The following is a 23327-nucleotide window of genomic DNA, read 5'->3' on the forward strand; positions in this document are numbered from 1 at the left end:
AGGCAGGAAGGAGCAATCTCTGAAGTCAGAGCTGCAGTTACATCTACACAATTCCTTTCCAACTCTGTGGTCTCAGCTACATTACCTCAGGTCTTCAGTTTTCCCACTTATAAAAAGGAGGATAATTGATGTAACTACCATAATGTATGTGAAGCACTTAGCTTGGCATCTCACAGAGAGCAGTGTTTTGTTCTTTTAAATTCTCTCTTCTTTCAGGTACCAAGTTGTCTTGAGGTTTTCGTTTTCTCCCTGCTAGAATCTGCTGGCCCTTCTTCTTTCAAACCCTTAATAAAGCATTGCTCAAGACTCTGTCTTTACCTTCATTGTTCTCGTCTGGGAAGTTTACCCATTTTTGTTTATCAAGACGTCCAAGCAAGAAATTAGAGTCATCTTGGGCAACCCTTTTTTCCACCACATGTATCTAATTAGTCGCCAATTCTTTTGAGTCAGTCTTCTTTCACTCGCATAATGCTTTTGACATTTATCCAATTTGATGCATGTATATCAGTAGTTAGTTCATTACTAGATAGTATTCCATTGTATGGATGCACCACAATTTCTCCCATTCAGCAGTTTCTGGATATTTGGGTTATTTTTAGGTTTTGGTGATTATTAGTAAAGAGGCCAAAACATTTGCATGCGGGTTTTGTGTGGACAGTTACACCCTCACCTCTCCTTGGTAAAACCTACAAGTGGGATTGCTGGAGTATGTGGCAACTCGATGACGCTGCCAAAATGTTTTTCCAAGTGGCTGCATTATTTTGCAGTGTCACCAACAGTACATGAGAGTTCCAGTTGCTGTGCATCTTCAGCCCAGCATATGATATTGTTAGACGTTATTTTTTTTTTTTTTAATTTGGGCCATTCTCTGTGGTGGATGCCCATTTTAAGAGATAAATACTTTTAAAAAATCACTTATTTGCCACATTATCATTAGTGGCACCAACATATACCAACAGGTCATTCTCTATTTTTGAAACTAGAAGGATATGGAAGTTTCTATGATTTTTTTTTTTTTTTTTTTTTTTTGGCTCAGAGACTCCAGAATAAATAACAACTATGTATAAGATACCCATGTCCCCAGGGAGACTGCTATTTAACTAGAAATGTTAAATATAGTATAAAGCAGAAATCTCAAAGCATAATGCTTCCAAAAGGCTATTCAGCCCTCTTTCAGCTTTATCATCCATTTAGGTTTGTCTAGCCAGTTGACAAGGTTCCCTTCGGATGTTCTGACTACGCGCTTGTTCTTTTAACCATTCTTGATGTTCATTCATCCATGCAAACTATGTATAAGACTACAGTTGTAAAGAAATGTGCCTTGTTTATGTTCCTTGTTTACTATATATGCTGGCATGGTAAGAATAAAACGTCTTTTTACCAACCTGCTGTTCAGATTATACTTTTCCCCTTTTAAATCCTAGGTTCTTACTAAATATGCTCTTCTCTTTCCAGGAAGATCATGTTCTAACAGATCAATAATAGTTTATTTTCCTGGAATGAAGACAGATTTTCTGTTCTTCTACCTGAGGCCTTGTGAGGAGCAGTTCAGGTGACTGGCCAGGGTTAAAGGTGGAATCAGCGACCACAGAACATATTTTTTCCTTCTGTATAAAACCACCTGGTTGCTGGAAGAATTAAACCTACAAACCTAAAAGGATGCTGTTTCCTAAACATCTGAGTTGAAAGTAGTTGAAAAGATACTACTTTTATTGTGCCCATTTTCAGTTATAACCTCTTGCTTCCCTGTTTTTTTGTAACCATACTCTAACTTACAAATAGTAAGTTCAGAATAAGTTCACAGACATTATCTCCTTAAAAATCATACATGTACACATCACCCAAAGCCATGCCCCAGGAAGTTGTTTTCTCAATAGCAAGAAAGAGTTTTATAAAGTGCCATATCCCCTTTTCTCTGCTACTTGCTAAGAATTGCTGCCAGTTCCACACGTCAGGAATCAGGGAAAAGGGGAAAGAGGAAGCTTGGTGGGAGATAGTCTTCTGGGAAGAAGGTAATTCCCCAGGGACTGGCTCGGGGCTGGTCAGCAGCTAATGGAATCCCACAGTTTTAAGAACAGAGTCGTTGCCCCATTATCGGTGCTTTTCCTTTCTTGCAGATTCAGCACTCTCAGTTACGGTAGCAGCTAGGTAGTCCTGATGCTTCTCCACCTTCTTCTCAGTACTGAGTACACTCTCCCACAGAAAGGCTTTGTAAGTGGCTAATTCACAACAGTTTATTCAGCCTAACTCTACTGATTTCCAACACCTGTGTGTCCAGCGCCATGCTCAGCAATAGTGCCAAAGCCACGAATAAGAGGGAAACAGTCCCTAACCTCATGGAACTTCTGCTCTAATACTCAATGTGACAATGCCTTATATTTGCAGCAATACTATTTCCTCTTTTAAAAAACTGTGAAAAAATTTTATTGCATTATTGGTTTTACAGCTTTATGAGCTGTTCAGTAAAAAAATGCATACCAAGTTCTGGTCTACGAACTCACAACTGTTATAATAATGTTTTGTAGAAGAATTCTCTATAGTTTTCAGTATTTCCATATGTACAAAGAATTTACTGACTTAGAGCTACTTAATGAGGATAAAAGGACTAGAATTCAAGAGAGCTGACCCCCTTTTACTACCTGCAAAGCAGTTCTTACAGAATACAACATATTTGTAAATTAGAAACTTCCTGTTCAGTTAATTTTCAGTAGTTTGCTGAAATAATCAAGTTATCTGGGCTCCTTGATTTTTTCTTCTGTGGTCTCTTTTTCACTGCTCATTTACTTAAGAATTTAGTATGAAACACCTGTAGAATGCAGTTTGTGTAAGACATTGATTGTAATAGACAGAAGTAAAGGGAAAATATGATATTGATTAGCCCTATGCTTTTTAGTGTCTTTGGGAAAAGATTTTAGTAAGAAAGGAAATTTAAGTTATAAGCTATTAGCTGAATTGAGGGTTTCTGTGGGCAGATGACTGAGTATATCAAAAGTGGTCAAAAGAAGAAGCGACTTGCACTGTCTTTTACTCCAAATCACACAACTTAGGCTTAAGTCTATCATATCTCATTGTGGTTCTCATTTTAAGAGAGGTTGCTAATATTTCTAATCTTTCAAAGTAGTACTAATCAGTAGACAAGTATTTGTGTATACTAGGTTCTGTGAAATATAAAAGTGTAAAGTGCTGTGCCTACCTTCAAATGGCTTATCGTGATGTTAGGGAGGAAAGACTCATAAGAGAAATGCTTAGTAGGACAAGCTAAGAGTGAAATTACCTGATAGCAGTTCCTCCTGAGTACAGGTGAGAAATGAAAGCAAATAGCACTGTTTGCTGGAGTCATCAGGAAGGCTTTTAGATGTCAGAAGATTTCCTCATTGCCCCGCTACAGTTTCTTCTGAAACAGCAGCCAGTGCCCCCTCCACCAGCTTTATTGAGATATAGTTGATATATAAAATTGTTTAAGGTATACAATGTGATGATTTGATAGATGTGAAATGTTTGCCACAAAAAGCTTAGTTAATGCATCCTTCACCTCACGTGGTTACCTTTTTGTTATTGTTATGAGAACATTCAAAATTGACTGTCTTAGCAACTTTCAAGTATATTGTATAATATTGTTAAGTATAGGCAGTTTGCTATACATTCGGTCCCATATCGTGACACTTCTCTGCTGACTCAGTTAGGCCTTCCTCCCAATTCTTATAATGGCCTTCAAGGCCCACATGATCTGCTCTTCCTCTGCCCGACCCCCATCTCTCTATTCTCATACGGTTAATACCCACTTTCTGATTCTGCTGCACCCAGATTGATCTTGCTGTGTCTCAAAAATGCCTGCTACTTAGCTGCTTCAGGGCCTTCATGGTAGTCTCATCTTCTTGGAGCACCATCTTCCAGATATCTACGTGGCTCCCTTCTTATCATATAATGCCAGTGATGTCTTCCTGAAAAAACCTATTTTGAATTGTCCACTCCCCAACTCTCCCAGCAGGCCCTATTCCCTTTCACTGCATTATTTTTCTCTGTAGTACTTTTTGCCATCAGACATACTGGCTTATTTATTTGTTTTTATTGTCTCCCCCAAGTAGAATGTTAGCTCCAGAGGGCAAGGAATTTTTCTTTTTTACGCCTATATCCCTAGTATTGGAATAGTCCATGGCATATATTAGGTATACAGAAAAGCATGTTTTGAATGAATTTATGTAATAGAAAAATAAGGATGGCATTCTAGTTAAGAAAGACAATGAGCAAAGGCATGTAAGAAGAAATAGGAAGAAGTATAGTAAGAAATAGTAATATGAGCTGAGTAGAAGAGACAGGCCAAATTATAACAGATTGATGTTCTCTTATTTGAAAATAAAGTTAGATCAATAAGGTGGTAGCTAAAACATAAGGCAAAGAGATATTAACAGCAAGGCAAAGGAGTTTGTGTTTGATGTCAACATAAATCGTAGAGTTACTTCCATTTTCAAAGAAGAGTGATCTAACAAATGGAGTTTTAAGAATATCAGTTGAGAATTGTCATGGAAGGTAAATTTAAAGAGAGAGAGACTGGATGTAAGAAAACCAACTAGATTATTGCTGTATTCTAAGTAAGAGACCTAGGGAGAGGGCAGTGATGAAGGGAAACAGAATCATTGACAAAGAAAGGTCAAATCTGTGAGAAAGCCTACAAAAGGAAAAATCAAAAGGACTTGGTAACTATACTAAGAAGGTCAGGATAAGGTTTCAAGACTAGGACAATTAAAATTGGGAGCCACTGGACAATTCTAGGGCCTGCAAAGGTTGCTAGTATAAAAGACTTGTGTTCCTTCAGTTAATTACATGAGGAAATATGCTGAAAACATAATGTCTTTCACTTCTTTCTTAACTTTAATATTAGCAATAGCAAAAAGCAGATTCAAATGGTTATACTTATTTGGACTTATGCTATATCCATTTATAACATTTATCTAGTTTGATGGGCCAAAAACTGAAAAATCATTGCTACATAAAAATAAAATGTTTCATGTAATTTTGTCAGTAAAATTTTAAATTATTTTTCATTTAATTTTTCCTCCTCTCCTTTATCATCAACCGTGATTTTTAAATTCCTATGTTGTATTTACTTTATTGTAACATAAATAATCATAAAATATTTCCTAGTCTCCACATAGTCTATTTTATTTAAATTAATCGTTCTTTCATTTAGAGTGAATACTTAATTTCAGCATACCACTAAATAGAATGAAAATGTTGATTTCACCTTTTAAATTTTGCTTTATTTCAGATTTGGCGTAAAAAAGAAGCCAATTTACATTAATGTCATAAGGGATCCCATTGAGAGGCTAGTTTCTTACTATTATTTTCTGAGATTTGGAGATGATTATAGACCAGGGTTAAGAAGACGAAAACAAGGAGACAAAAAGGTAATATTTTAGTTTTAAGATTTTTGTAAAGATAATTGTTTATAAAATGCAGTGAACAATGTGCTTTTAAAATTTATTATTGATTATAAATGTACTACTTGCTTATTGTGGAAATTTAGAAGAGAGCCCGAAAGTATAAAGAAGCAAAAGTAAAACTACTTTATACTTCATATTTTGGAGTATACATAATTTTTTGTCATTAAAAATATTTTACTTATGTTTTAGGGGTGAATATTTGTTTTATTATAGTTGTTATATTATTAACAATGTTCTATGAGACCATTATAATTATTCATTAATATAATGTATTTGTGTATGTACTTTGGTTCCTTTAGTCTTGATAATCATCAGTTTGGACACTTCCTGTTTTAAATTTTTTTTAAAGATTTTATTTATTTATTTCCAGAAAGAGGGGAAGGGAGAGAGATAAAGGAGAGAAACATCAGTGTGTGGTTATTTCTTGTGCACCTCTGACTAGGGACCTGGCCTGCAACCCAGGCATGTGCCCTGACTGGAAATCGAACTGGTGACCCTTCAGTTCACAGACCTGCACTCAATCCACTGAGCCATACCAGCCAGGGCCAGTTTGGAGACTTTTTTGCTAAAGCAGCTATTCTCAAGGAAAGAAGAGTGGCTCAACAGAGTTCTTATTTAGCAGGTTCAGTATCAGGCTGTCTTCTGTTAATGTGCATCCTCCTCAGAAGCACCAGAGTAGTTTTTCTGAGAAACTAAGCCGATTTGTCACCTGTTCTGGTGGAACACCTTTACTGGAACCTCATTGCTCACAGGATTGCCCAAGGCCCAGGAGACCCAGTCGGACACATCTGAGACCTGCCTCATTTTCTTTCAGGCACTCAGTGCATCAGCCACGTGAAATGTCATTATCCTCCAGACTCATCACTTATATTTTCTGTACATGTGTTGTTCCCTATATTTGTAATTTCTTTCCTTCACTCTGGAAAATTCTTTGTCCACCTTTAAGTGCAGCTCAAAAGGTTACCTCCCCCTTGAAGTCTTTTCTGGTGTCGCCAGGGTGTTAGTCATGTCTTGTTCAAGGCTTCCAGAGCACTCCGTTCAGATCTCTTCTAAGCATTTATTTCGTGATATTTGAATTATTCGTTTACACTGTTTGTGAACTTCTTAAAGCAGGGGCTATATTTCATTCATCTTTGTTTCCCAAGTATTCAGCCTAGTGCTTAGTTCATCTGTATGTGCTTAACAAATGGTTGAATTCTGCACTTTTTAATTCTAAAGTGTTACATGGTAGTAATGCTGGATACTCAATATATTATAATAATTAATATCCAACAATTAATTTTTTCTAAGTTAGATATGCCCCCAGTGTCACATGAGGAAGCAATATTTTTTGTTTTATTTTAGTTTTTTATGTTCCTAGAAATTACTGTTTCTTTTCTTAGTTTCAAAGCTTTAGGCAGAAGGTACTAATTCAAACACAGATAACTGACCAAACCATTATTTTCAGTGCCCACTGATCTCTTAGCATTATTTAATCTCCTAAAAATAATATATACTTATGTTATTATGGACATTCTGTGAAATTTTATAAACTCTAATAGTATAACTATTTTTTGACCTAGTACTTTACAATGTATTGATAGTTATTTCTAAATTCATTTAAATGCTTACTACTTTTTTTAAGCCTTATCATTTACATTAGCTGTTACTTAGTAAATATATCCCTCTCTTTCCTTCCACCAAAGAAATTTTAATGTTGTGTAAGTTCCTACATCTACCATTTGTCCTTGTCAGCCCTGGATACCGTGGTTTTGTGGTTTAAAGAATTAGACAATAATAATACTTAATAATAATAACTCACATCTATTGAGTGCTTATTATGTATCAAGCATTGTTTTAAGAAATATTTGTATTGTTATATAATTAATATTATTTTATATATGTAATATTTTCAGGTAGCCTGTACAACAATTCTATGGGGTAATTGCTATTACTGTCTCCATTTTACAGATAAGGAAACTGAGGAACACAATGGTTAAGTACCTTGCTCAGTGTTTGCTGGTATTTAAACCCCAGTGCTCTAACTGTATACCACACAGTTTTAACCCCTCTATGCCCTCGATAAAGGAGGGAGAAAATGGAACATGCTCCTCAGCCTTTTTATGTGAGAGATATTCCAAAGTTGCATATTTCAATACTCAGAAGGAGACATTTTAACACAATTTCTTTTTCATATTAGAAAGTTTTAGGTAGATATGCTCTTTTAACCATTCTTCCTCCTGATGATGACAAGGTTTGGTTTATTTGGTTTTTTTTTAATGCAAAATACATATTAATATACCTATTTATTTAGATGTAATAGTAATAACATCAGCAAACTACCACTGCATTCTCATGAAGACAGAGCCATCAACAGATGCTTTATTAAAGTGAAAAATTCCTTGGTTTTGTGATTGAGAAAATGGACTATTTCAATCTTATGTTGAGATATACACATTTTTATTAATTTGCCTTTTTTTCCTCATGACACAAATGTTGGTAGCATTCTGGGACCCAATGAGTTAAATGATGTTGTTTTATTACAAATAATTCTTTAATATCTTTAACTTGAAAGAGTTTTTGTGAATAAACTCACGTCTATAATGCTGGTAAGACTGCATAACATACTACATTTTTTAAAATGACAGGGTTAATGTCTTGAAAATGGAAGATAAATGGGGACTAAAAGATGGCTATACTGATGTAGGGTTATCTGGCAGTGGTTTCATTTCCATGAAATTGTATATTGTTTGTACCTCAAGTAATAGTTTGGAGTAGATTAGATAATATTCAGTTTAGCACATGGAAACTAGTATGTTGTTCAACTGCAGAACTGAACTGCTTTCTGTTTACAATTCACAGAATAAATTTTAGGCGTGTATAGCTTGTAAGGTGACCTTGTAAGGAACACAGACTTTATTTTATTGGGGGAGATTTCAAATACTCTGTTTTTCATATTTTATAACTACAGTGCTACCTAATTTACTCTCTGCCCAGTAAGTGGAAAATAGGGATATTAAATAATCCAAAGGTCAGCATTGTAGAACTATACAGATAAATCAGTGGTCCTCAAACATTTTAGTCTCAGAACTTCTTTTACTCTTAAAAAATTATTGAGGACCACCAAAGAGCTTTTGTTTATGTAGTTATATCTACTGATACTTACCAATATCAGTAAATTTACCAATAAATGGGAGCTTTTAAAAATGTTAATTGACTTAAAAATAACAATAGGAACCCCATCATATGGTAACATCAATATTTTTATGCAAATAACCATTTCCAAAAAAAGGTAAAAGTGTAGCATCTTATTTGCAAATTTAAAAACTATCTAGCTTAGCATAGAGAGCTGAATTTTCATATCTGCTGCTGAATCAGTTTTATCTATTCAGGTCTTTTGGTTGAAGTGTATAAAGAAAATCTAGCTTTACCCAGATAGGTAATTGGAAAAGAGAGAATTTCAATAACCTTTACAGAAAACTGTGGATATTTTTATTTAATACTACATTAAAACTTGACAAGTGATATTTTCTTGACGTTATTGAGGTGTAAAATCTGAAGCCATAGCAGTGAATTAATTCAGTATGCTCTGCTATATTAATATCCATTGGTATATTTTATATTTTACAATTTGAATGGATTTTTAACCAAGCATAATTTTGTAACATTATGCATTGGTCATTTGGATCATATTAGTTAACTGAGTATGTGGATCTTCCAAATGTTGATACATTTTATTATACAATATCAAAAATTCACATTCATTAACATCACCGTTGATCTCATCAGAAATCTTTATGTATTGGGAAAGAGTCAAGCTTATGGTGACTGATCAAATTTTCCAATTTTTTTATTTTTTGCTTGAACACTTTAATCACTGGCTACCACAGGGTTTGTCAATCTTGATGCTGTTGATGTTGTTATTATTTTGGGCCACATAATTCTTTGTGTGAGGTTGCCTATAATTGTAGGATGTTTACCAGCATCTCTGATCTCTACCCAGTAACACCCTTCCCGCACACAGACCGCAGCTGTGAGAATAACAATGCCTTCCAACATTGCCAGATATCACCGGAGGGTCAAAACAGCTCCAGTTGAGAACCACAGGGCTACTGACACTGTCAGTTGTTTTCTTTCAAGTGACAGGCAGCACACTTCGTTCATTTTGAGAAAATGTCTATCAAATACTCGAGTTTGATTAGCCATAGTTTGTCTCCGAGTCCTTGTTTCAGCCCAGGCCTTCTTAATGGCTCCCGACCAATGTTCACTGCACCAATGAATCTCATGGCTCACATTCTCTAAATATGTAAATATTTATTTTGTATGGTTTTAACTTTATACGGCCCTATAGATTATTAAACTTTTTATAAATTATTTTATTAACAGGACATCAAGAGGGTTTATACTTATGGAAAGAGTAATTAGTTACTTGCTCTCAGACACTCTAAAGAAGAATCAGTTTCTGTTAAGAGGCACTCATTTAGTACCCAGAGACCCAGTTCCTACCCCAGTTTGCTTTTTGTATTTCTTTAAATTAATAGGCTTATCTACAGCCAGAGGGATTATAATGAATTTAAAATATACTACCCAAAAATATATTAATTCATAAAAGATAGTAAATAAGACTGGAAGGAATTCATACTTAGCACTACCTGGTTTTACCAATGACTTACAAAATACTCTCTTCATAGTCCTTGGCAATTCACAATTCCCTGACAATGGTTTGCATATCGAACATGAATTTTACTGTTCTGTCTCACAAAGGCATTTAAGAACTTACTGATTGCTTAGAAAGTATTTTATATGTCAAACACACCATAGGAAAGCAATATAATATCTTTTTGGTTGCCATATTTACAGGTTTGCTAACTTCATTGTAGACCAATTATCTCAGTAAAAGGTGTATAACCCAGAGTCAGCCTTGACCTGTGTTCTTCCCAAGTTTCTGTTTGGACCGTAGGTGGTTCCTTTCACTAGAAGAGGGAAAACCAAAGGAAGAGTCCATTGTAATGGAGGTGAAAAAAAGAGATGAACATGGACATTATTTTTAGTAATGTATAAGAAGGTGGAAGTATCAAATAGAAATTGTATCTGGACCTCAAAAAATAGGTCTGACTAAACCATAGATTTGAGAGTCATCATTAGGTGGAAGCTGAGACAAGGGATTGAGTGAAATTGCACTTGGAAAGACATGTGAAGTTTGAAGGGGACCAAAGGAAAAAGGAATAAGAAAAGGGGGCGGGGTGCAGATGCGTAGCTCTGGGGAATGCCCGCATTTAAAGAACAGGCAGATAAAGAACAGCATGACAAGGAGGCTGCTGTCAGAGGAGGAGACAAACCTGGCAAGTCCTTGAAATGGATAGGAAAATAATTTCAATTGCAAAAAATTTAGTGAATTGATGACTGAAATCTGTCCCTTTGATTTGTCAATGGCAAGTTCATTAGGGATGTCAAAAAAGGAGTTCAGATGGAATCCAAAGGGTTGGGAAACAACTGAGAGGTGTGTTAAGACTGACTCTGAAGAAAGACTACTGAAATAGAAGCTTGGCTTTCAAAGGAACAACAAAAAATCAGGAAATGTTCCTTTAAGATGACATACACTTGGGCATATTAATATCTCTGAAGACAGCATGGGGTGATCATGCAAGGAACTGGAGAAAAATTGATGGAGCAGGGTCTCAGAAGGGGGTAAGAATGGTGTTCAAAGATAGGAGAGGAAAATGTCTCTTTAAAGATGAGGGCAGTAGGGCTACAGATGCAGATAAACTTTTATCTAAGTAGGAAATTGAGAGAGCTCACGCTTAGCTTCAGTTTTCTATGTAAAGTGTGAAGCAAAATCATTTGCAGAAGAGGGTTTAATGCAAATATAATTGCCATTACTATCAAGCATCTGTTTAATTCTTTTAACCTTCAATTTTAGGAGTTAAATATCTAAACCAATCATCTAAATGGTCTCAAGAATATTTTGATATTTCATGCTTTTAAAAATATTTTTGTTTAGTTCACAAAGAACGGTTCTTTTTAAAAACTAAATTTTTTTAAAAGAAGATTTTATTTGTTTTTAGAGAAGGGGGAAGGAGGGAGAAAGAGAGGGAGAGACACATAGATGTGAGAGAGAAACATTGATTGGTTGCTTCTTGTATGCACCCTGACCAGAGACTGACCCTGCAACCCAGGCATGTGCCCTGACCAGGAATCGAACTGGCGACCTTTCACTCTGCAGGATGATGCCCAACCAACTGAGCCACACTGGTCAGGGCAAAACCACGAATGGTTTTTAAGTGAAAAAGCTGATCATAATTTTTTGTTTCTCTGATGATTCTGTGGGTGAGGGAGAGTCTGGAGTGTTTTTATTTCATTTGTTTTTGCTTTTTGTTTTAAGGACTTGAGGTTTCATAAGAGAAAAATACTTATTTATAGACAAATTCTATTTATGAAATGTGACCAAAATGTAAGTAGAAGGCTTATAGAAGTTAGCAAATAAGCAGGAAATTTTTGGTGACCAGGCATTTGAGTGACAGTTTTCACTGTTCGAGTCAGCGCAACAGTTCATCCTAAGATCTCAGTGGATTGATTCATCAAGTTGTATGTAGTAAAAGTGGTATTGAGCTTTCACTAGAGAATACTCGTGGTTTATTTTATTCAAATATTTACATAGAAATGGGAGAATTTCTGTTAGATGCTAAGATCTGACCCACACATGTTCACCAACTTTTGATCATTCATAGTTTTTACCACCCTCCGCATCTTCCTTGCCATCTTTAGTTTGTTTCTTTTAGTTGATTATCCCCAGATAGTAAGAAAGAACCATAAAGGAGCTGGAAACCCAAACTATTTTTCTACTTTCCTATTATCTATTAAAATATTTGATAGGTAAATTAGAGTGGATGCTAAACTTCTAAAACAAAGGAAACTGGATATAGAAACTCGGGAGCCTTTACTCCAGCTAAGTCCTCTTTCTACTCCTTCATACTTCCTCTTCTCAGAAATCGCAGATGGTACTTGTAGGTGTCTCACTGCACCAATCGCAGCTCTCAAGTTCTCTCGTATCGCGTATCATTTCAAATAAATAGTGCCTACTGTTAAAATGCCTGTGACAGACAGTAAGTACTCAAGAAAGTGAAATTGAATAATTTTAGATACATAAACTGTGAGTCTCTTTTCCCTTTCAATTATTTCATTCAGATGCATTTGGATAGGAATGCATATGAGTCTTAAGAACCTGAAATCATTTCTGCTTTGTACAATAATTTTTTTTGCTTATTTTTTTAAATTTTTTCTTTTTAATATATATATTTTATTGATTATACTATTACAGTTGTCCCATTTTTTCCTCCCCTTTATTCCCTTCTGCCCTGCACCCCCTTCGCACCAGCATCCCCCTCCTGAGTTCATGTCCATGGGTCGTACATATAAGTTCTTTGGCTTCTCCATTTCCTATACTGTTCTTAACCTCCCCCTGCCTATTTTGTACCTACTATTTATGCTCTTTATTCCACACATCTTCTACCTCATTCTTCCCCCTGCCTTTCCCCTCTGATCTCCATTTTTGTGATTCTGTTCCTGTTCTAGTTGTTTGCTTAGTTTGTTTTTCTTTTTGTTTTTGTTTTTAGATTCAGTTGTTGAAACTTGTGAGTTTGTTGTCATTTTCCTGTTCATAGTTTTTGATCTTCTTTTTCTTGTATAAGTCCTATAACATTTCATATAATAAGGGCTTGGTGATGATGAACTCCTTTAACTTGACCTTATCTGGGAAGCACTTTATCTGCCCTTCCATTCTAAATGATAGCTTTGCTGAATAGAGTAATCATGGATGTAGGTCCTTGCTTTTCATGACTTTGAATACTTCTTTCCAGCCCCTTCTTGCCTGCAAGGTTTCTTTTGAGAAATTAGCCGATAGTCTTCTGGGAACTCCTTTGTAGGTAACTGTCTCCTTTTCTTCTGTTGCTTTTAAGATTCTCTCCTTATCTTTAATCTTGGGTAACTTAATTATGATGTGCCTTGTTGTGTGCTTCCTTGGGTCCAACTTCTTTGGGACTCTGAGCTTCCTGGATCTCCTGGAAGTCTATTTCCTTGGTCAGATTGGGGAAGTTCTCCTTCATCATTTTTTCAAATAAGTTTTCAATTTCTTGCTCTTCCTCTTCTCCTTCTGGCACCCCTATGATTCAGATGTTGGAATGTTTAAATTTGTCCCAGAGGTTCCTAAGCCTCTCCTCATTTTTAACTCTTTTTCTTCATTCTGTTCTAGTTGAATATTCATCTCTTCCTTCTGCTCCAAATCGTTGATTAGAGTCCCGGTTTCCTTCCCTTTACTATTTGTCCCTGTATATTTTTATTTCACTTTGCATAACCTTCACTTTTTCCTGCATTTTGCGACCATACTCAACCATTTCTGTGGGTGTTCTGATTACCAATGTGTTGAACTGTACATCTGATAGGTTGGTTCATCTGTTCATCGCTTAGTTGTAGTTTTGGAGCTTTGATCTGTTCTTTCATTTGGGCCATATTTCTTTGGCTCCCAGCACCTGCTACGTTAAGAAGGGGCAGAGCCTTAGGTATTTGCCAGGGCAGGCAACCCAGGTCACTGCATTGTGACGCTGTGTGTGGGGGAGGTGTCTGTGAGGGAACAATGCCGCTTACTCAGCCCTCAGTCTGCTTTCAGTCACTCCTCCAACTACCCACAAGCAAATAGGGTGCTTCTGGTGCTGATTCCCAGGTGGGTGGGTTTGTGTACGTTTTAGGACCCTGTGGGTCTCTCCAACGGATTCTCCTGTGAGGCTGGGAGTTTCTCCTGCCACTGCAACCCCCACAGGTTTTTACCTCCAGAGGTTTTGAGGCTTTCTTTTCTCGCACTCGAACCCTGGATTGTGTGGTCTGTCTTGCTCCCCGGATGTTCCTCACAGTTTATCCTCATGCAAATGTGGGACCACCTGGACTGAAAGCCGCTGCCTTGCCCGCCTGGTCCTCCAGCTCCGCCTTGCTGTGTGTCCTCTTTTTCCTGGCTGACCGTCTCCGCCCCTTCTGCCAGTCTGGATAGATGTTTCTTCTTTAGCTCCTTGCTTGCCGGAATTCTTAATTTTCTGGCAGTTCTGGTTATCTTTTGTTTTTAAATTTGTTGTCGTCCTTCTTTTGGTTGTGCGAGGAGGCAAAGTGTGTCTACCTACGCCTCCATCTTGGCCGGAAGTTTAGAGAAAATCTTTTGTGCTTATTTTAATGAGAAAAGGAAGAAAGAGTTAAATGTAGTCCTGCCTTACATTTTTTCAAATGATTATATAGAAGTGATAGTATCTTTAGCCTTGTTTTTATTTAATTTTCCTTTAGCACTAGGAGTTATAAAGTGTAAATACACAAATTTAACATAAACCAGTACATATTTTCAAGGAAAAGATTTTATCTGGGGGTTTCTATTCATATAGTGAAAGAATTCTAACAGACATTGGCACAAAACAAAGATGTGAGAAAAATCCATGTTTAACTCTCCTCAGTATCTCAGGTATGTGTTTATAACCTGCACATCCCTTTTATTCGATAGCTCGGTGAATGGGTACTCACTACCACCCACTTATTTGGTAACTTAATACATTACGATATTTGGCAGGTGAGACTTGGGTTTCTGGCTCACATGTGCTGTCTTTGTTGCAGACCTTTGATGAATGTGTAGCTGAGGGCGGCTCAGACTGTGCTCCAGAGAAGCTCTGGCTTCAAATCCCATTCTTCTGCGGACACAGCTCAGAATGCTGGTAGGCAGATAAAGTTAGCTTGAATTGATAATCTTCATCATCTCTCTAATCTGTATTTCACAAATATGACTGTGCTAATTGAGGGTTAGGTATAAGAAAATCAGTGAAAGACTAAATATAGCATATGAATAAGTAATACCTAGTTTCGTGGTTACCTTTAAGTGCATTAAAAAGATTCTTTATGTGTCATAATCTTGCAGTGTTTTCTCAGATGCTGGTTTTTGATTTTTTTGTTTCTTGGTTGGTTGGTTTTTAGTGTTACATGTTTTGCTGTATTCCAGCAGAGCTCTTAATTAGAGGTCAGGGATCATTTTATAAAACCTCATTTTCCCTTAAGCTTACTGTTTTAGCCATTAATGTTAGATAAAGTAGGGCTTTTGTCCTACTGGGTAAATTACTCACCTGGTTTTATTGTTAAATCGGCTTTGACTTTGAGAGGTTACGGTTGTGGTTTAGTCTACTAATAAACATGAAGTGCAAAATAAGGATATGTTATCTTTTATAAAGAGTTTATTTTCTCAGAATGTGCTGAGTTTTCAGTTTTTAAAAATAATAGTATGTCGTCATTTGATCTAATTAATAATTTTAATAGGAAAAGTTAAAAAAACAGAAACGCATGGAAAGTTATTATCTTTCTTAAAACCATCAGGAGATACAAGGAATGTCTTCAGTTCTTCATTATTTGAGATATTTGATTACTGTGAACTTTAAAGTCCTATGCAATAGATTTTATAAAAGTATAATAGTATAAGAAGAATTGGAAGCACAGGAAGAATGTCTTAATTTTTAACCATTTATATAGAACAGGGATTGGCAAATTATAACCAGGAGACTAAATTTGGCCCGTTACCTGTTTTTATAGTTTTATTGGGACACAGAACCATTCATTTGTTTACTTATTGTCTATGGCTGTTTTCATGCTGTAAGAGCAGAATTAAGTACGTGTGACCAAGACCATATGCCCTGCAAAACCTAAGACATTTTCTCTCTGGTCTTTTATAGAAAGTTTGCAACTTCCGCCTTAGAACAATAAAGAATATTGCTGTGTTGGGCATTAATGAGGAAGTTTTAATTGAACATCTTAAATATGTTTTACAGATTCATAGAACTGGGAGAGACCTTAGAAATAAACTAATTTATTCTACCCCACCTCCCACCACAGCTTTTTAATGACTGAGAATACAAAGAAAGGTAAAGTCATCAGCTCAACATCACACTGCTTAAAGACAGAGCTGAAATTATGGTTAGGGGAATGTCAGTGCTAAAAAGAACTGAAGAGTATAGTTTATTTAGAGGCAAATCTCTATTAACAGCCATTAGCTGACGATGTTAAACATCAAAGATTCCTGGCAGAGCCATTTATTATCTTACTTTGTTCCTCAGAAATGACAGAGAAAACCTAAGCTCACAAATGAAATTAAGGTAAGCACTACACACAGGTTGCTTAGACCCTACTAAAGAGTTTTTAAACTGAACAAAGTTATAGTTTTAAAAAAATAAATGCACTCACACTAACTCAGAGAAGAAATATGATATTTCTGTGTCTATATGCCCTTAAACTAAACTTTGTTAATATTAAGCTAACTATAAAGTATGAATTAGCAGTGCATAGCTGAGCAGAAGTGGGGAGTAGAGGCAGAGGAAATTGAAAACAGGTGTGCCTCCAGGAGAACGTGAATAAAAGAGTGTTAAGGCTTTGGATGGACATGTGTTTATCTATTTTTTTCCGTAATATACAGTGGCAAAGGCATCAAGTTCTTGATTTCTTTTCTTGGTTTTAGGAATGTGGGAAGCAGGTGGGCTATGGATCAAGCCAAGTATAACCTAGTTAATGAATACTTTCTGGTGGGAGTTACTGAAGAGCTTGAAGATTTTATCATGTTATTGGAGGCAGCTTTGCCCCGCTTCTTCAGGGGTGCTACAGAACTCTACCGTACAGGTATATAAACGATGGGTTTCTTTTTGAAGTTGTCCTTAACTTTCTTCTTTTAAAAATTGAAAACTATGTGTGATTTGAAGTTCTTGAGTAAAGTACAAGAAATAACTCCAGAAAGGCAGGTATGTTATCTGTCTCTCCTCATCATTTTCAAAACAGAACAGTTCCTGGCACTCAGATGGTGTTCAGTAAATATTTTTTGAATGAATAAACATGTATGAGATGGTAATTAGAAGGCATTATAGGAACAGTGGAAATATCCAAACTAAGAACCAGTGTTAGAAATGTATAATATTTAATAATTCTGGATACCAACCATTATGACTGTATTCCACCCTTAAATCTCTTAATGCCACTTAGAGTAGAGGTGGGACAGTAGGATTCAGTCACTTTAATAATGATCTTCATGCACTCTATGTCGGTTACAGCCCTCCTGACAGCACATGCTTCAGCAGCCTCGACAACATTTCATATCAGAAAGTGACTGTGCTGGTCCTAGTTTCTAACATAAAATTATATGGAGTATAGTTAATGAGAAATTAGGATTAAGATTAAATATAGATATTTTATCTTGTTTTAAAAAATGAAGTTAGAGCACTTGAGAATACAGCATGTATTGTGACAACATCCACCTCACTGACTGGCAGTCCTTACTTTTACTATTTAATAACTCATTAAGTCTTTTAAAAGGTTACGGATTTACATTACAAAGGAATAAATTACAGTTGCAGTATGATTAGGGCACTGTTTTTTGGCTTGAGTGATAATAATATAAAACAATTATGTTACCTTCCTTCAATATTAACTTAAACCATCTATTCAAATAAGAGGCATTGATCTTTTATATGTTCTCATAATTATTTACCTTTTCTTTTTTTCATTTGTAAGTAGGAAAGAAATCTCATCTTAGGAAAACCACAGAGAAGAAGCTCCCCACTAAACAAACCATTGCAAAACTACAGCAATCTGACATTTGGAAAATGGAGAATGAGTTCTATGAATTTGCACTAGAGCAGTTCCAGTTCATCAGAGCCCACGCTGTAAGAGAAAAAGATGGAGACCTCTACATCCTCGCACAAAACTTTTTTTATGAAAAGATTTACCCTAAATCGAACTGAGTACATGGTGGGACTATTGGATTTTTGAACTAAAACTTTGACCCTGTCTTCACCCTAGTTCTCAGCTCTACCACTTGGATCGCTGATAGGTGTATAAGACAACTGGTATTGAGCCGAGTTAGAAAACAGACAATGACGTCAAAGAAGTAGATGCTGGCTGGTATGTCAGCGGTCTGAGAGGTTTGAGTTTCAGGCTTTGTTTTTATTTGTTTGCTTTTCCTGGTTAAATTTTGGTGGGAGTGACAACCTCCTGCCTAAAATAAACATATAGCAGTTCTAATAAAAAGGCTAAATACAATTTCAGAAAAAGTTCTGATATTCTGTTTTTTGATAAAGCATTTTTTCAACTAACCATGAATGAGTATGAATCCATTTGCTACTTCACCTTCGCCTGGAGGTCTGGGTTATACAGCGCCACTGAATATAGTGTTACTAACTGTTTGGCAGTGTGTGCTTTGTTTTTGTGAATCATGTCTCATGAAATTTATTGGAATGTTTGAACATGTTTGCTAGGAAATGTCTCTACTGTAGTTGGAATTGCCCATATTTATGTAGGTCATGTTAATTTCCTTTAAAAATTATTGTCATTAGTGTTAAAAACCAATTTAAACAATTATTAATACAAGAAAGAGTCAAAGCAGTATTTCTCATTCCTGTCTCCCCAGTATCTGAGACTGGGGAGACACTTCAAAGAATGTTGACATTGCCTGAAGTTTTAGTTAAGGCTTCCACATATTAATATTAAAAAAAGTAAGTTTAGTATTTGTTCCTCCATGGGTTATTTGTAAAGCTATAAACAGATATCAGTGACTCCATATTATAACTCCATTAGTGAGCTGTGGTATGGGTAGGATTTTCCTACTTCTTCTGTACTTTTACTTGTAGACTATTTTTACTAAGGTGCTTTATAATGTGTTTTAAAGCATTGCATTTACAAAAAAAAAAGGAAAATGCTGTAAATATTGCATATTTTATGTATTTGGACCAAAAGGTTATAAGTAATTAGACAAAAGTGGTTTTGCACCAATTTTATTACGTCGAGTAAAACCATCAGACCTACTGTTCTTGTATTTGTCATTTAAGATATCACTGAAATTTAATAACCTTTCAAATTTTATACATAGAACATTATTCATAATTGGGGGCGGTAATTATAGTGGAAAGAGTACTGGACAAGGAGTCAGAAAACTTGATTTCTGGTCTGGCTCTGCCACTTATCAGCTGTGTGATCTTGGGTCAGTCACTTAACCTCTCTTTGCCTCAATGTTGTCCTCATCTGGAAATGAGGGCGATAATACCTGCTGTACCTACCTCGCAGGGGTGTTGTGAGGATTAAATGAGATGGCATGTGAAAGCACTTTGAAAACTGTAAAGCGCTTTTACAGTAAATAAATGTAAGGTATTACGGAAACATCTTTAACATATAGTTTCACACCATTCCTTTTTTTAAAAAGAAAGGGAAAGTCCACTTATAAGATGGTTAAAAAAATTAATCTTGATATAAATTTGTGTCTGATAAATATCTTCTCAGTGTTTTATCTTCCCTGGTTCAAATGTTGAAATATGAAACACCTGTGAATTCTTAACGATTCATGAGCAGCTGCTTGAATTCAGAAGGCTCCCTAGCTGTAAAAGACTTCATTAGCTGACTAAGGGCAGGGGAAAATTTGTTCTTCAAATTTGGACAGTTTTCCTGTTTTTATACCTCTGGTTTTTAAGGTATATTTTTGCAGAGTTTAATTTCCCTGTGTGTTCTTTACTTTCTTCCCCTTCTTCGAGTGACAGAGATAAAGAATTTTAGAAACATTTTTCTAAAAGAATAACCTTTAATATGTATAGTTTAAATAAATATTCCCAAACAAGGCCTCACCAAACTTATGTAAGAATTTTAGGCAGGTTGCTTTCAAGGTTATTAATTGTATGGGAGGTGAGGAGGCAGTACTACTAACCAAAAAGCATTTATTAACACATTTAAAAGTTAAAGGGTTGACAGGATCATATTTGTACCCTTTCCTGCCAGTAATAGAAAAATCTTAAGAGAACATTGACATGCATACTTTTCATATTTGGCTTTCTTTCTTCTTTGTGTATTTATTAACTTCTACAGATGTTTGTTGAAAATATATATGAATTATTTCCTTGCCCAAAAGTAAAGCACCACTTCAAGGTGGGCGCTTGACATTTATCTGCTAAAGAGCCCCAGTATGTAGGTTATTCTTGGAGGACATGCTGAAATCCTCTTGAGGTGCATTAACTCTTCTAGGCAACTAGAGTAGCATGTGCACTAGATCGGGGGTCAGGAAACTTTGTTAAATAAAGATCCGGAGAGTAAATACTTCAGGCTTTGTGGGCCATATGGTATCTGTCACAATTACTCAACTTTCCCATTGTAGCACAAGAGCACCCGTAGACAATACATAAATGAATGAGCATGGCTATTTTCCAATAAAACTTTACTACAAAAACAGGAGACATGCTAGGTATGGACCACAGGTTGTAATACCCCTGCAATAGGTCATTGTTTATGAAGAAGTCATTTTTGAATCTGTACTCTAATGGCCTAAAAGAGTTTATATACTTCCCAAAGCTGCTAACTTATATCCAAAGAACAGCTTTCTGATTCAGGCAGTGTCTCCCACAGATTCATAAACTTTTGTGACTTAGATTGCTTCCAGGTGGGCTGTTTTCTTTCCCATTTTAACAGTTCAGAATAGGAGTTTATTCTATCATCTTTTAGGGTGCGTTAGGAGTATCCTTCCTGGAGACTGAGAAGGGGTTAGATTTAATTCCAGTGGTCCAATACAGTCCTACAAGTCTGCCGAGCGCAGAGTCCTTATAATGCCTAACTTTATAATCAAATATGTAGAACCACTGAGACAATAATGTATTTTTTTAAAGTGGTAAATGTGGTTTTCTTTTTTCAGCCTTTGCGCTTTTCTGGTATTTTGATCATAGGGAAATTTTGTTTGTTTGTTTTATAATACAAAAGCAGATCAACCACTTTGAATTTTAAAAGAGAATGTTCTGTGCGTATGTGTGTATGTATATCTATATGTTTATTTCCTAAAAGAGGAAAAAGTACCTTTTTGTTGAACTTGTATCACCTCCTGTTTTCTAATTGCTGTGAAATGGCAACTGTTCATAAATTATTGTGACTTTTAAAATGTAATGGGGAGGATATATTTTGATTTTACCCAGCTTTAATCTGTAAAGTATCACTTAAATATACCTGATAGCAACACTTAAGATATTGCATGGGTTATAGATTACTTTTCTATCATTCATACTCATTTGTGCAACTTTGAACATACTGGGTGCTTCTGAATTCCTGGATTTAAATTACTGAAAATCAGATAACTTGAACTTACTGACTTTTAAACTTTAAATTTTATTTTCTACTTTTAAAATTCAGTTAATGTCTACAATTTGAAATCTACTGTTGCTCTTTCTCTATGTATGTCCTATTGAAAATTCCTAAAATTCTTAGTGCCATCCGTGATTTACAGATAGTATTTTGATATTGCAGATGATTTGCTCATTGTATTTGCATAGTTAGAAAGAAAATAGTTTGTAGACAATTATTCTCTCTTTTTCTAATAAAATGAAATAAAAGTTCTAAAAGCACTAGAGAATTTAACTAAAGGCTGGTTCCCAAATGCATAGTTGGTATTTTCGTTTATATTTAAATTCTACATAGAGAACATCTGTGTAAACCCATCTATTTGCGTTTTCCCAGTGATCATTGTAAAACACACCTATGGTCCTCGGATCCTTTATTATGAGAAGCACCCGGTACTGTAACCTTTTAGGAAGTTTGTCTTTAAGAGGCCCAGGTGCTTCTAATTTATGATTTGAAAACTTGCCTCTTCATAAATTAGTGCTATTTAGTTTGAGAGGAAGCAGGGCAATCGCTGTTAAATTTTTGCATCCATTTGCCCTCTGCAGAGTTGCTGTCTGATGCCAGCTGAGCTGCTCAGGCAGCCTTTCGAGGGGAAGAGCAACCCTGCTTCAGCTGCACTGCCAATTCAGCTCCTCTGGAGTGGAGCTCACGTGCTGTTCTGATTTCCTGAAGTGGGAATTTGAGAGATTGAAATGGGTGATCATGTTAGTCAGATTTATCCTATAATTTAAGTTCATGCAGCTTTGTGACCTTTGCAGTACTATTTATAAAAGGACCCTGTTGGGGATGATCTCTTTAAAACACATTAGTGTTAAGCCTATGATTTAGACACACTGGTGCCGTCTATCTGATTTTACAGACAGCTTCAGGAGCTTTCTATTGAGAGGTATGCGAGCATCACTAAAGCAATGTCAAATGTAATTTTGAGAAACATGGATTGTGTATATATATTTTTTATTTTATAACTATACAGACAGCTAAAGAGTGCCTTTTCCCCTCACAGTCCATGTTGGAAGATGCTGACTCCTTGCTCTGTCTCTGTTCTCTCCCCCTTCCCCCACCCCCCATTCCGTTGATTCATTTATGCAATACTGTTTCCAACTTGAAACCATTTTGTCACATCTGCTGGAGAGATAATCACTCCTTTTCCTTATTCTGCCAGCTTTCTGTTGTTGAAGTGTTTCAGTTGATTACCTGATGCAAAAGCTATAAAATAAACACTTAGTGGGAAGGGGAAAAATGTTTTGTGTGTCCTGTTTAATATTTTCCTCTGCACCCAATGCTGGTAGACATTTTCCAAGTGGACTCAGTGTCCTGGGTCACAGCGTAACCCTCAGAGAAGCCATTGCCACCAGGAAGGTGTGCCTTACCATTGGTCTGTAATGATTTCCTGGGTTATTTCTGACAATATCTTATCCAGACTGTCTTTCCCGTGCTGCTTTTTGCTCTGTCCTTCATCACTGGTGTTGAAATTACAGGCTGAAAATTTACAAGGTATACTTAGGATATACACTTAATTAGAAGAAAAAAAGAAATAGGGAAAGGACTAACAACTTAGAATAAAAAGGAAATTTGAAAGAAAAAAATCTGATTAGCATTTATTGCATAGTTTTAGACATGTCCATAATGTTTCTTTGAGAACACATTTCCAATGATTATGATTTTTCACCCTTACGGGAGGAACTCTCAATGACATAGATTTCCAATTCCAAG

The 23327-nt window shown here is 35.9% G+C and overlaps 1 protein-coding gene across 2 annotated transcripts in view; it reads left to right on the forward strand.

The window, feature by feature from the left end:
* Window positions 1-22830, forward strand: part of HS2ST1 (heparan sulfate 2-O-sulfotransferase 1) — a 163048-nt gene extending 140218 nt beyond the window's left edge. The window contains exons 4-7 of one of the 2 annotated variants that reach the window (XM_054592077.1): window positions 5267-5405; window positions 15063-15160; window positions 16942-17099; window positions 17985-22830. In XM_054592077.1, coding sequence (XP_054448052.1) covers window positions 5267-5405; window positions 15063-15160; window positions 16942-17099; window positions 17985-18214 — 625 coding nt within the window. In that variant the 3' untranslated portion in view covers window positions 18215-22830. The remainder of the gene's footprint in view (window positions 1-5266; window positions 5406-15062; window positions 15161-16941; window positions 17100-17984) is intronic. The other variant, XM_054592078.1, reaches the window with a different exon arrangement.
* The last annotated feature ends 497 nt before the right edge of the window (window positions 22831-23327 follow it).

This window comes from Pteronotus mesoamericanus, unplaced genomic scaffold (assembly GCF_021234165.1).
Source record: "Pteronotus mesoamericanus isolate MK-2021 breed Mesoamerican mustached bat unplaced genomic scaffold, CSHL_Meso_final scaffold_31, whole genome shotgun sequence".
Lineage (NCBI taxonomy): Eukaryota > Metazoa > Chordata > Mammalia > Chiroptera > Mormoopidae > Pteronotus > Pteronotus mesoamericanus.